General features: G+C 32.3%; 1 protein-coding gene across 3 annotated transcripts in view; it reads right to left on the bottom strand.

Annotated features, from left to right (window-relative positions):
- The window catches only part of CDH19 (cadherin 19), a 50,731-nt gene that overhangs the window by 29,817 nt on the left and 4,973 nt on the right, over nucleotides 1-15,941 (bottom strand). For all 3 annotated transcript variants that reach the window (XM_019729359.2, XM_019729360.2, XM_074339863.1), the window contains exons 2-3: nucleotides 5,441-5,742; nucleotides 2,491-2,785 (exon numbers count right to left, since the gene is read on the bottom strand). In XM_019729359.2, coding sequence (XP_019584918.2) covers nucleotides 2,491-2,785; nucleotides 5,441-5,635 — 490 coding nt within the window. In that variant the 5' untranslated portion in view covers nucleotides 5,636-5,742. The remainder of the gene's footprint in view (nucleotides 1-2,490; nucleotides 2,786-5,440; nucleotides 5,743-15,941) is intronic.

The raw sequence follows: 15,941 nt of genomic DNA, 5'->3' as shown, positions 1-15,941 counted from the left end.
GTATGATTCCACACAAAGCCTGAACCTTGACTGGCACTTCCACAGGATGTATTAAATCACACAGATTGACTAGGTGAATATGTACAGAAACCTCCAACTGCAAAGCACCAAGACATCTGTGGTAGCCAGATATTCTATAGACCAAACCAGTGTTTTGTGACCTCTACCAAATTGACCACAGTGTGACCACACTTGGTGCCATGATACAAATGCTGTGTTGTACACACTGTAATCCCCCAGTGGGCTCACTCTCCAACTTTGCACAATGGTGGTTTTGTACCTGGTCTTCTCTAGCTAAAGTTCTACCCCTCTGCTCTCAGTTACTGACTTTGTCTCATATTTCACTGATAAAACGGAAACAATCACTTATTAATTGGTTTATTATCAATCAACCTACCTGAATCTGACCACTTTACTATTGCCTTAGATGTCATGGCTCTTTCTCTTCTCAAGAACAGTTTTCTAACACTTATATCCCTCTCATTTTGCCCCCAAAACACACTTCTATTGCATCATTTCCTACAGTATATAACTGTGCTATTAAATTTCCCATCATAATCAATGATTAAATGATGATTTAAGAAAAAATCCCCTTTACCTCCATTGCCCTCTGCCTAGTGCCTCTCATCTCTATTTTCTCTCTGTTGCATAACATCTTTTAAAGTTGGCTAAATTAATTGTTACCTCCTCTTCTCCTACCGTTCGTGCAATAGAACAATCTCCAGCATACTGCCACCAAATTGCTCTTACCAAAATCACTAGGAGCCGTCAACCTTCTACATCAAAAGTCACTGCTGGGTCTTGATGCTATTCAACCTCACAGCAGCTTTCCACACAGTTGGAAGATCTTTTGCAACCTCTATTCTTATGTCTTTCTCTTCTTCCTGCATCACTGGCCATTCCCATTCATACCAGTATACCAGGCAACCCCCATTTGCTTAATAGTCAAGTCAGCGCACATGCTTTTCTAGTCTTTACCCACATTCTCTTCCAAGGGCATCTCACCCATTACCATGCCCACCCACCCCTCCCCCCCCCATGCTCACTGCAGGCAAATAACTCCCATTATTGATAATGGAACCCTAGTCATCCTATAGGAATCCTTTCCTAGAACATGCCATGACTGGCCTCTTTGTATCATTCCCTTCAAATATCACTTCTTAAAATGTCCCCACTTCCTCCAGTCAATTAGCCATCATCATACTTAACATTTTCATAACATGTATCAAGTATCCCCTTGTTAATGAAAGTTATTTATTGTGTTAAAAATAAAATATAAGTTCCATACTATCAGTCACCTCATATATCTCCTTTGCAACAGAATCCCCAGTTTCAAAGAAAAGTTACTAGAACATGCTGGTTAGAGCCATAATATATGCTTGTTGAAGAAGGAGGAGAGGAAAATAAAGAGACGGAGGAGGATTGGGGGGAAGAAAAACTGTCTCATTGCCTAGCTACCAAATAGAAAAATATTAATGTGTCATTTAAATCGAATGATAATTGGTCTTGATACGTATCACACAGATACATTTGTTCATGCTCTAGTTGAAGACCTATGTTCTGAACACATGTAGAAAGCGGGCTTTAAATTGCTACCTGGAATGTTGAATAACAAAGAATCAGTAAAATACACAATGGAATATGCATTTTTAGACTCAAAGGCTAATGAATCACATATTTAAGTAAAACAGTTTTTAAGCATGTAAGCAAAATTTAAAGTTACCATAATGAATCACATTTAAGTTTATCACACATAAGTAAATTTCATAAATTAAATTTTGCTATATATGTGGTATCAAAATTTTCTGACTCAGTGAGTGAGTGGACACATTTTGCATACCATACTATAATTTCCCCCCTACTAGAAAGACAATTCTGATTCCCAAGGTAGTCAATTCTTATATCATGTGGAAAGCACTCTCTTCTACATCTGCTAGATTTAAAATATTTATAAAAATAATATTGAGCTTGAAAAGCAACTTGAAAATGCATACAGCTACATAGAGGTACTCAACCAATTTATTCTGTTTCAATTCTTTGTGTTCCATCATTTTGATGCATAGGGTATTTTTGTCTTATAAATTGGCTTTTCCTACCTTTATATGCGTATCGTTTAGGATGGCCTTATGTGCTTTTTTAGGATAGAAAATATATTTTATCTTAGAAAATAAATTATTATAGTGAAGAAACCAGTCAGTGAACAAACTGAAGAATTTTATAGATCACGCAAATAAACATGTTTAACCTTTTTTTCTATTGCTTTGAAGGCTGAAATTATATTTTAACAAGACAACTAATTTATTGATACATAGTACCATTGCTTACAAAAGTTTAAGGAATAGTTTAATTTTTCAAATAGTTTACTTAACACATTTGTAGGAGGAAGTGCAAATGTAGAACTTGAAATAATTCACTTCCAAAACATATGCTAGAAACCTTAAATCTGTTTTCATTGTTAATATATGTTTGATGTAAATTAATATGCAATACCTTCTGGAGACATCTCTGGTACAATGGCCTCATAAGGTTCATCTAGGAATTGTGGTGCATTGTCATTGATATCCGCAACTCTGATGACAAACTCAGACTCAGGTTCCACAGCCCTTCCAGTGGTGGTGTCTATTACCTGGGCTCTAAGAGTGTAGAGGGACCGTTCTTCTCTGTCAAGCTTCTGGATGGCATATATGTCACCTGTCCTTTCATCAATGACAAAAATGCTTCCAGCCCCAAATCCCAAAAGCTTGTACTGGAAAGAGTTGTTTCCATTATCTATATCGGATTTCAACTGCAAGTGCAAAGAGAAATAATTTAGTTTCCAGACATGTCCAAATGGGCACGTCAATTTTAGTGATTTCATTTTCATATCTGTTCATGATTTCCCAAGGTACTAATTCCATATAATTCCCATATTGTGTTAAACAAGGTATACTATTAATTTTAAGATTAAAATCCAACACTAGGCATATCTTACTCAATTCTCAAATACCAATTTTCCCGTGCTCTCATTATTTTTATTTTCTAAAAGCAAAGTAAATCAGCTCATCATTCATAGTATTAACATAATTTTGAATTTTACATAAAAACAAGGGTTATTATGATATAGGTAACATTGGTTGTGTTTTTTTACATCTAAATTGTTTTTACATAAAGAAAGGAAGCATGCCATAAGCTCCTAATTATTGTGAATGCATGGTTTTCTTTATTCATCACTTATGATTATGCCCTTCTTCAAAGTAAGAACTTCTCTGAAATTTTACAAAGTTAACAAAGAACTACAATCTTAAATTCATAACTTTTGTAACAGCTCAAGGTGCAGTGTGTTATTCTAGACTAATTAATACATTTTTCTATGTGATTGAGGAGAATATCTGAAGATATCTAAAACAACAAATTCTAATAATATGGTGAATATCATGGCTGTGCAATAAAATTGGGACTAGTAATAAAAATGATGGTGAGTTTTAGCTCTTTTAATTTGATAATCCTTTATTACTCATAAAATAAAAAATGAAGTCTCCATGTCCAATGATAAGTTAAGGAAAACAAATATCCTCTCAAATAAATATATCAAACGAAGCAAAGTATGGGCCAAGATTTTACCAAGTATCATTTCAATATAGGTTGAAAATTGGATTCAATATTAGAATGAAGGTAAGTCAAATTTACTAATGAATACATGTATTTCAAAAATGTTCGCAGTGTAATCTTCATCGATCAATGAGCTGGATTTTTTTAAGTATCCAGATTTCAATAAAAAAAGGAAAAAATATGTTTTGAACATTTGCTTCTTAATAACACAGAATGCTTAAGTTAAACACATTTCAATTTCATGAATTCTAGTATTATAAAAATTTCTATATTTTTATTCAAAAATATTTTTCAGGTAGTTATGAATTCGGCAAATCAATATGACTTTAAATTTTTACTTAACTGTGCTCTCTAAACTCAACCTCTTTTAACCAATAGATCAAAAAGAAAGTTATCTTGGACACATCAGCTACCTTTAATTTTACCTGTGATTTAATTATAAGCACCTAAATATTCATTTGTAATAGCTCATTCACTCATATTCATTTCAGTCTCTTTTAAACCAGTTACCTGTGTTATTTAAGCCTAATGAGATTGTTTAGAGTGAAAATAGCTAGTCAAATATTTTCATAAGTATTTTTACAGAATGAAGAAAATAGGCAAACCAATTAATTGCTTTGTGAAGGGAAGAAACAGGAGATTTGTGTAGGAAGCAGAAAAACAAAAACTAGAAAATATGACAGCCCAGGAGCAAGTCCCTGTGCTGACTGTACTGATGTACTTCCCTGCAGAGCCTTATTCAGGAAAAGTCTCCAGCCCATGTTAGCAAGTCACCCCATTCAATGATGGGAGAGCATATGGTGCTCTATAAAGTCCACTGTGCATGTGGAAGAAATACTCAAGTAGCAGCATTAAGCTATGGACCTCATGGCATTCTGCCTATGACTTCCCTGCAGGTCATCTTTGAAAACAAAAAGGGATGAGAAATATTATTTGTAGCAGGTCTCTCTCTCTCTCTCTCTCTCTCTCTCTCTCAATCTGTTTGCCTGAGATCCTAATCTAAGTCTTTGGTTCACTGTTCTCATATATATTTGGATGATAAGATAGATGAACTCATATGGACTCCGGACATCAAGCTAACACTGCAGCTCTCCTGAAAGGGCTAGAAAAAAAGGGTTAATGAATTTTGAGTGCTTCACCCTTTGGGCCCAATTAAATTTTAGTGTCAGTTAATGAGCAGTTAAACTTACTTCACTTCATTCATCTAGAGAAAAAGCTTTACAGAAAAGGACGTGCCATCGTAATTACTGCTGTTTAAAGAAAATCAAATAATAATAATAATAAAGACCAGAAACACAAATAGGAAATTGTCTTTCTCACTAATGAAACTGACAATAATTATTATATACCTAATATATAATAATTATAAGAAAGTGAAAATATGCTTTGTACTTCAGCTTCACTAATCAGCTGAAGTATGGAGGTTCTTGAAGCTACTTAACTGTAAAAGGATTTGGTATTAGTCTGCTTCATTAATAAGTAATGAGGGGTAAATCAACACCTACTTAGCATAATAGAAAATGAGGCTAAATACTGTTGGTAACATGGTTATGCTGAGTATGGTTGGTTTGATCCATCACCAGAAATAACGCCTTCAAATATCCAGATGTCCATCAGGAGGGCTGCATTTTTATAGGGAAGGCTCAAGTGAAATGTGAATATCAGAGCTTTCCCTCTTCCTTAAGTTTCTGAGACTATTTTAGGTGCTTTCAAAGCTGATACAATTAATTGCTCTGGTATTTGAAGCTTTCTGATGATTCTACTGAGAAAATGTAGAACTCATCAAAGACCAAAACTTCCTCATTTAGATTTGTCAACGTTATTTCCTGTAACACTTCCAGAAAATCAGTACCTGGCCAATGTGATAAGGAATCTTATTCATTTCCTCAGGTACAAAAAAGTGGTTCCACATCCAGCCACGCTTCACTCTCCAATGAGATCCCGCTGGGTGTTTAACTTCCTCCGTTTTAGAGCTTTCTGTCGTCCTAAGACAAGGCCATAGGAGAGGGATTCCCAGCATAAAAGGTAGCAATAAACAACAATTCATTCTGCTCTTTTGATTTCAGCGGATGCTCTTCAGAGGAAACGATATGTTGCAAAATAAACCTTATGTTTCTCTACAATCCTTTTGACTCTTAAGTGTCTTTCATATGCCTAAAGGACAAAAAATACACAAAATTTGACATTTTAAAAACAACATTTTCTCACTTAATTGCTAACGAAATAATACGACATTTGCATCCATAAAACATGAAACAAAAATATATATTTAACTTACTTTCAATTATGCTAGTTAATTATATTTGGTAGTTCAGCAATATTTGAATGGAATAATTATAAATTTCTGCTGAGGCACACTGTTCATTTTAAGCGGTAGTCAAATCTGCCTGAAGGTTGGAAAGTTGCTCTGGCAATCTCCTTGATTGATAGCTGACATTGAGACAGACTTTTTTTTTTTTTTTAAACTGCTTACTTCTTCCACTTTATCTCAGTAAAAAAAAAACAAAAAAACACTATCCCATTAAAACAAGAGTCAGGAAAGAGGGGCAAATGTGTAATTTCTCCTCTTTTTCAATAGAAATATGTTTTCTCATACAATTTTCCAAAGTATCATTTTATGTAGTATTAAATAAACAAAATGGCAATTAAGCTTCAAACCTGGGGGATTTACTAATCAGTTATACTGATGTTATAAAACACTCTGTGAAAAGAAAGTCTGTGCAAGATATTTACCATTTTATACTATGAAAGATATGAAATGAAATGCTTTTCACCTTAACAAAGAAATTATGCCATCTTTAGAAAATAAATACAAAATTATAGTGCCTGAGTCAAAATATGTAAGACAGATGAAAGAAATCTTCTATTATTTAAACATTAAAACAAACAACTCAAACTACTGAGTTTTCTAGTTAAAGCTTTCCATTTAACTGAGACTGATCATACCAAAGTTCTCTGAAATGACTGGTCAATCTTACCCTTAGTATTTAATTGAATAGATTTGCATTTTGTTTGGGACTCATGAAGGAAAACAGTTTTGTGAGATCTACAATGGAGTTGAACAACATAATCAACAGAAAAGCCACAGAGTTCCTGTTCCTATGATGAGTTTTCTATATGACCTTGTTTTGAATCTTCACATATTTTTGAATGCCCCCTGATTGCTTTTTTAAGTCTTTGGCTCTCATTAGGAAGTGTGTTAAAAACATCTAATTAAGAAAGAACACTTTATTGTAAATGGGTGTCATCCCTCTGTAGTTCTTTCAAGCATGTGTATGTTTTGTTGCAAGTTTATTTAATGAAGGTTATGAAGAAATTCAGCTGAGATTAAAATTAAAGAAAAATTTCATCCTTAGGTTTAATACTTCAAATTAAAATAATGGCTGTTGTTTAGAAATTGTTAAATATATATTTTGATACCTAGTGTAATGAAAACATTTGGAACAAATACAGTTTCCTTTATGAGAAAATATTTTGTATAAATTTGATAATCTCACTAACAGTGACAAGTATACTGCAATGTTGGGCAAATAGCATTCTTGTTAATTTTATATTATGATATTTTCATATATCTAGAAATAGAGAAAATAGTATCATGAACATCTATACACCATTACTCAACTTCAAAATTATCAAAGCTTGGACATTCTTGTTTCATCTATATACATACCCACTTTCTGATATTAAAACAAATTTCAAATGTCATGTCATTGAAAGCATTCATTACACAAATACACACACTTCTGCACAAATGCTATATATCTATGTGTATGCAACCTTCTAAAGATCAAGATTGAATATTAAAAAAATTAGGAATAAATCTTTAATATAATCAAATATTCAATAGTGTTCAAATTAAAATTTTTTAAACATCTTTGATTCAGGATTTAACTATATCCACACAAAGCAGGTTGTTGATACATTCCTTAAGTCTCATTTAGTCTATAAGTTTCATGATTCTAATTTTCCTCTTCATTTATGTGTTGGACAAAGTCATTTATCCTATACAGTTTCCCACATTATCGATTTTGCTAACTGTATCCCACAGTGTGATTTAATATGATTCTTTATTTCTGTAAATTAATAGACTTAATTAGATGCAGTTTTAAATATTTGTCAAAAATTCCCATAGCTGATCCTCTGTAATGCCTATTGCATGATTTCTGAATGTATAAAATACCTAGCATTTTTTCACATTTTGTTTTCAGTATTGAAGTTTTTTTTTCTTCTAAGATTTATTAATAGTTTCATATATTGTCAGTTGGATATTTTATTTTAAATTTCCTAGTCAATCTTTTTTTTAAAGTTTTATCAGTTATTGATGGTCATTGCCTAAGTTGACTATTTCAGTGACCACATGGTGAAAAACAGCAAACAGAAATTCAAAATAACCAAATGAAACTGCTACAATTGAAAATTTAATATCTGAAATAAAAAACAAAATCACAGGATAGCTTTATCAAAAGATTGAATGCTATAGAAGAAAATATATTGGTTTTGAAAATTTTTTACAGAAATTATACAACTTAAAGTACAGAGATAAAATACAGAAGCAAAAATAATTTTAAAAATAAAGATAATTTCAGTAACTGTGGACCCATTTCAAGTGACATAATAAAAGTACAATTGGATTCCCAAAAAGGAAGAAGAAAAAAATTGGGTTAAAAAATAATAACAATGGCCAATGGTTTTTCAGATTTCCAAAACAAAATCACACCCAAAAAGACTCTCAACAAACACTAAGCAGAACACACAAAAAACTAAGGATTTATTGTAAAATTACTACAAATAAAATGTAAACAGAAAATATTAAAATCTCACCAGAAAAAAGTAAACAATAAGAATACCCAATAAATGTTCATCAGAAATAACGTAAGACTGATGGCAATACAACATACTTTAAGTTCTGAGAGAAAAACTTTTAACTTATAATTATATATCCTTCAAAACAAGGGTAATATAAAGCAAAGTAGGGAAATTAACAGCATAGCTGCACTATAATAATATTGAGGAGAAAATATTCACAATGAAGGGCGTGTAAATGTACATAAAGTAATGAAATGAGATGGAAACACTAAATATACAAATACATATAAAAGGCTATCCTTCTGCTTCTTTAGTATTTTTAAATAATTTACTATTTGTGCATTAATAACAATGTGTTATAAGATATTGAACATATATAGAAGTAAAATTCATGATCATAATGACACAAATAGTGAGCTGTGGAAAATGAAAATATCTGGTAGTCAACTTCCTATAAGTAGTGATATAACTAATTCAAGTAGACTGCTGTTGACGAGAGACCGATGTACATCAAAATGAACTATCGATACACACAATAGCATCTTGAAACAATTGTGCTGAGTGAAAGTAACTTGACAAAAAAAACTCATATTGTATGTTTCCACTTATATATAATAATTCCAAAAAAAATCTAAACTCATACAGTGGACAGAAAACAGATTAGTTATAAGAGAATACAGATGATGAAGGAATAGCAAGGAAAGACTGCCAGGGTCATGAGGGACCTTTTCAGGATGATGGTTGTGTTCATCATCTTGATTGAGATGGTGGTCTCACAGGAGTATAAATATATTTAATCTATAAACTAGTAGCTATTTTTTACTCCTTTATACATGAAGAAACTTTCAAATTTGTCCACTGGCAGGCACCTATAAATCAGATTAGTTGGAAAAAATATGTGAAAATAAGAAATTTCAAATGAGGGTACTATACGATACCAACTATAGAAGTGCTTCAAAATTATAAGATGATACCTTATGAGACTATTGTCATAAATAGATTTTTGTATATAAGTCTAGGAAATGAAAAATGGTATGCAAAATTATGATAATTTTGATAATTATGATAAAAACTATGATAATTACCATGATAGCAAAGAGAAACATGGTTTAAAGTTTGAGGTTTAGAAATACCTGTTACATTTGTCTCCCTCTAAAACAAGTTAAAGTATATATGTCAAACAACAATATTCATTAAATCTAGGTTATTTTTCTACCATATGTTGTATTTTTCTGGTTAAGTGTGTGATTGAAATATTTCACAATTAAATTTTAAAAAGTTAAAATACTTTATAATCATAAATTATAATAAAACAGATATGAGTTACCCTATCATTTGAAGCTTTTTGTATAAAAACACAAGAATGAAATGGTCGTAGTAAATATGCCTGAATGATGAGATATTGTGGCTTTGTTTATATTCTTCCACATTCTGAATTTTCTATAATGGTCATATGTTTCAGGGGAAGAGAAAACATTTCAAATAATGGTCCATTTGTGATTGAAGAGTGTTGGCAGCTGTCAGCAGTGCCAGACTGAGAAATACACAGGACTGAGTCCAAGCTAATAAGGAAAAATGCTATCAATTAGTATTCTGAAATGTTCTCCAGAGAAACAAGCAGTGATACCTTCACCTTACATCAGCAGTCCTGGATATATTTTCCAATCAGGTGAACACCTGGGTAAAAACTGCATATTATTTCAATATGGGGGAAAAAAAATGCTCATACTGTCTCATGTTAGTGTATTTAGATTTAATCTCTGCCGGTTCTAGGCATAGTTATAAATATATATTAAATAAAATGTAGTATACAGTACATTTCAAAATACATAATGAATAAAAATAAAATGGCAGTGGTATTAACATAATATTACATAATAAAATAATTATATTAATATTTTATTTGTACTATTTTCATAAACATCAATGTATTATGTTCAAGTAGAATCATCTGATTTTAGCATTAAAAAGCACATTTCATCTAATGTGCTACATTCACATATGAAGGAATTTATAGCAAGAAAATTTAAGTGACCTGCCCAGTACCAAATAGTTACTAATCAGTAAAGGTAGGATTGGAAACATAACATTAAGAGAATAGGGTGCATAATATATACCTCGCTTAACTGCATGGAAGAAAGAAAATGCATAGATATCTAACATCGTGCATGACATCTGGCACTGATAATTCACCTTACTTAAATTGAATAAAGACCTATAACTGAAACCAGACATTATATAATGTTTTCTGTTATTCCCCTTTTAGGACAACCCTCCCTTATTCTAAAGATTTGTGAGGTGGAAAAAAAAAAGGAAGTCAGAATGATGGATCTGGTGGTTGTGAGGGGGAATATAAAAATTGAAGCTGGGGAAATGTCGACAAGATAAATATAGAAACTTAATCCTATTTGTAATCTCTTAAAAATCAAAGGAAACTTGGCAGCCTCGTAGAGTGACACTATCCATAAAGATTTTTAAATGGCTTTCTCAGAACCACTAATAGGAAATATGGAAAGGGATGTGAGTGGATAGAGCTGGTGTACACAAGTGAGAAGGGAACAGTATTTCTGGACCAAAAATTATGATTAACCATGTGCCAACTCTTTCTCCATAGACCTAGAATATAAAAGATCTTTCTTTGGCCCATTTATGAACTATCATTAAGCATATTGTACATATTTACTGTCACAAATAAAAGCCGTGTGCTGCAGATAAAGCAATGTAAAGTCAGAGCACCCGCATAGCAGCCTCTGGGGCTATCTCTGACATCACAGCCTTCTCCATGCATCATTGGTGTGGTGTCCTAGGGTTTGGAGCGACAAGTTCATCCCATTCCTAGGCCTGCGAATGTGATTGCTTATGTTTAAGCAGTGAGGCGTGCCCCTTAAATGAGCACCATACTCGGATTGCTAAACATCGATTGAACCTGAGCATGCAGAATATTCTAGAATGAAACACAGATTCCAGTTGATGAAATACACACTGGCAAAAATCTCATTTTTTAAAAATCTGGTATCCCACTTTTTCCCCCCTTCCACAGCTACCAAAACATGATTTCTCCTTATTATTTCAAGGTTAAATCTTTGTATGGCTCTGTACTGAGGATTCGTCTAAAACTCCTTTTGGATCATATTCCTAGTTATATGTTGCCAATGCAAGTAATCTGTATAGAACTTAATTATCTCTTTGCTGTTTTGTAATCTGATTTTAATTTAGCTATTACCTGCCCATAAGCTATTTCTTACATTTGATTTCCTGTGTGACTGCAGTCAAGATTAGAAAGTATTTTCTTTTCTGAAATCCCTTTTTCTCTTAATGTTCTTCTAAAAATGTGTAACACGGATGAATAAAGCAATACTTTATTTCTAATATCCCCCCAATTCTTCTATTATCACTTATATTATTTAAGGAGTTAAACACATGTATATTTGTCTATATTTTTATTTTCATTGTACAATTTAAAAACACTAAAAATCCCCTGAATACCTTCAATCTATTCATTTGGAGAAGATACATAAAACTGATTTCACAGTCAAGACGGAAACAGGTGAATAAAAAATAATTTCAAAATTGCTATTATTAATAACTGTTATTCAGCCATTAATAGTGGTTCTGTAAAGTCACCACATGATATGAAAATATAGCTATAGCACTTTGTTAGGTGGAAAAAAAAAACAGAAATTAAATCACACGCAATGATTCCATTCATTTAAGGAATGGAATTTTTTAAATTACGGAAATGAATTCCATTCATTTAAGGAAAAAATGTCGATGAACGCAGAGAAGAAGGTGTAGGAGATCATGCTCTCATATGCAAACAGAAAATATCTCTGAATTGAGTAATTATAAATGGTTTAAATTTTCCCTCATGTGTATTTCTATGTTTTACTATTTATTCAGCTCATACATATACAGACATAATTTTGTAATGAATTATAAAACTATTTTACATAAATAAAGGTCATTTAGCACCACAGTGAATAAAGATTCTGGGGTAATTCTCCCAAATATGTTGAGCTGAATATTCTAAAGTCAGCTTGCTGGAATGAAGAGCCACCCAGGGAGCAAAGATGGCTGAATGACTAGACGAGACGGCCACCCACACTGGCTGCATGACTTTGGACACAAGGCGTAACTTCTGGGTGTCTCAGCTGTCTCACGTGAAAAAGGAGGATAGCAATAGTGCCTATCCCAAAGGGTTGTTATCTTGGTTAAATGAGTTGATGCAGACAGAATACCGACTGACACATATTGTTATGTGTTTTAAACTAGATACATAAAAATAGCAACCTATAAGGGGGTGGTGGAGATCTAATAATTTCTTTATTTCTAAACTTTGAAATGTTCAACTACTGCTATTTCTGCAAACAATACACACATATATAAAACTTTATAGATGACTCTTGCAAAAACAGTGTAAAATACGTTGTGTTCTACACGTATTTTCAAATGATTTGGATGTCTCCCCCACCACCACCACCAAGCATGGATAAGTGGCTATGAAAAATACACTTTGTCATGCTTGAAACAATATGTGATAGTGCATGGGCATAGATAGGATGAAAATGATCCCAGGGTGACTCAGAACAATTATGTTTTCAAAGACGACTAATTATGACTTAAGGGATGAAAATATTATAATCTATGCACTTATAACATTTGTAACTGGATCTAATTAGAAATTGTCTTCTATGACCTCTTCTTGGTTACATAAAGATAATTATTCCATCTGTGAAAACTTATAAAAATATAATGTATTCTGGAAGGCTTGTGCAAGCTGAACGAAGTTCAACTAAGCCAGCTTCTCATAAAGAAAAGCAGATGGCAATTAATATAATGTCTCCATCTTTAGAAAACAATTTAGTGGGCTGACCAAACTAATATTTCAAAAGATTTATACTTTGTGATGGTCAGAAAGTTCCAAAGCTTAAAAAGAAAAAGGAAAACTCTTAAATTCATGGTTTCTAAAATGTTACTTAAAAATACTTCTTGTCTAACGTCTTATATCAGGGTCTGAAGAAAGCAAATTCAGTGTGAAACAAATAGTAGAATGTGGCTCTTGCGACTGTAAGTGGTAATATTATTACAGAGAAAGTAGTTAGAGACTCTTCTTCTATTTTAATTTGAGGGATTATTTATAAAGCAAAAAAATAAATAAATAAAAATAAAAAAGAAGGCCTGCAAATGTCTTTTAACAATCCCTCTTTATTACATAAGCTTCTTTATAATTCCTTATAGAGCAGGAAAATGGATGTTTAGTGGCAAGTTATACAGTATACCTAGAAGTCTTTCCTTTATTTTTAATGTTATAGATACTGCCTCAATATTTATTTCAAAGAAGGTACTTTTTCTTGTGTGATTCAATTTAAAATCTTAACTAAAACAGAGAAGAAAGGGTATTAATAATGGAAAAATGTTAGGTATTTGAACTGTTTCAGCAGAAATATCTTAGGGAATCCATATCACCTATTGTCTTATTTCCCATCTCAATGTCTACCTTTATATTTCATTTATATTTATTTTAATTTTAATCATTAGTTGCAATATGGTTTAGTTTTCAGTGAAATGATCTGGATCTTCTAATCTGTGCTTAAAAGCATCTGTGATTCCAGGATGTTGGAATTGTCATTCCATTTCTACCATCTATGATTCTGGATCCATGGCAGTTTATCATCTACTTGAAAGTGCAAATGCATCCCAACACTCAGCTAATCATGGCCCCCAGAAAGGGTAATGCAAGTAAGAAACTCAATGAATAACATGGAAACAGAATTCACAAAACTCTATGACCAATTGGATTTCAAGTGAGATTGCCTGTGTAGGGAGTATCAAAGTAGGTTTAGAAATACTGAGGTTAAGATACCTGTAAAAATTATAGGCAAAGATTCTAAGTGGGCATTTTTGTCATTCCAAATTCAGAGAGATCTGTAATTGTTACCACAATTATACCTTTCCACCCCAATGCTCTAAGGAAAGCTTGGCTTTAATTCTGTATGATTTCATAAGCTATCCCTAAACTTTGGATGATTAGTAAGCATAAATGAATGAAACTAGGATATGAAATAAGAGAATTAAAAAATAATAAAAAAATAAAATAATATATTTTTGTAACTGTGGTAGACATACTATTGTTTATCAACACTGCTTTTACATTGGGCTGACTTGTATAACTAGTTTTGCTAATGAATTATAAGAGTGATATCTATCACCTTACAGTTGAATAATTCTTTTGTCTTATCTCTCCCTTCCTTGGCAGCCAGAGGCTGTACTTATGAGATGGTGGAGCCTCAATCAAGCTTGGGTCACTGAGTCACTGTGTGGAGCTGAGTGCTGCACTCTCACTGACTCTGAGTAAATTGTTGTAGTATGTCATTGATGAGAATATGGCAGCTACTTGATTACATAGCTTGGCACCCTATTAAAATCACCAACTATATACCTGACACCAAAATAGGTACTTCATACATTCTCATGTTAATCTTTCTTGTAACTCAATGAGCTATTAATTATTAACCTCCATTTAAAGAGATAAGAAAGAAGATCAAAGTGAGCTTATATAAACTCATGAGAGAAAGGGAGTCACAGAGGCCAGCTACAGATAATAGCTGAAATAAAGAGTTGTCAAACTAATAGAAGAGATAAAAATGCCTAACCTGAAAGAATGTGAGAAGGTGAATAGGGTCAGAGTAAGGAAGAAATATTCCATGCCCAGGGACAGGTTACATTTGCATATTAATTTCAAAAACATGATCAGACAGCAGCCCAAGTTAAGCCATTTCCAAGGTAAGACATTAAGGGTAGCTAAATAGACTACAAATCTCCATAGCCTGGAAAATTCAGCTAAGTCCTTCTTGTGTACATGTCAAGTCTTGGTTTCTCTAGTTCAACTGAGTCCTGTTTTTTCCAAGGATATTTTTATCTTCAATTTTATGTAGCAAAGGAATTATACTGCCATTTCTTCACTATGTTTAAAGTAAACGCGCACAATTTTTTATCTTGAGTTGTATTTTTTGTGCGATTTCACCATGTGTCTGGAGCATACAGATTCAGAGGCATTCCTTAAGCATTTAATACCAGCATAATTTACATGTATGCCCACAATATATGAAATATTGAAATCAATTTTGGGTATGCCATTTAAAAAAAACTAAAACTTGAAAAAAATCTTCACATCTTTAGAGTTATGATGTACAACTTTTAAATCAAGATTTGTTAGATATAAGGAAAATACATTTTCTGCAAAATAACCAATTTTAGATTTTTTTTCCTTGAGGTGCACAGCTTATCGGTTTTCTTTCTTAAGTAATTAGTAGAGGTATTATTATTATTATTATATTATTTTGGACTTGTACTAGATAGATAGATAGATAGATAGATAGATAGATAGATAGATAGATATAGATGTACAGACATTAGTTCAAGTAGCATTCCTATGAAATGGCAGGCAACATATAATTTTTTTTATTAGCTGTTTTTAGTTTGTGACATTAATTAACAATAATAGCAGTTAATATTTAAAAACAAGAAAAGCAGATGTTAAATTTTTA

This window comes from Rhinolophus sinicus, linkage group LG09 (assembly GCF_036562045.2).
Source record: "Rhinolophus sinicus isolate RSC01 linkage group LG09, ASM3656204v1, whole genome shotgun sequence".
In the NCBI taxonomy this organism is placed as follows: domain Eukaryota; kingdom Metazoa; phylum Chordata; class Mammalia; order Chiroptera; family Rhinolophidae; genus Rhinolophus; species Rhinolophus sinicus.
The sequence above is the reverse complement of the archived record's forward strand: the minus strand, read 5'-3'. Positions and strand labels throughout refer to the sequence as shown.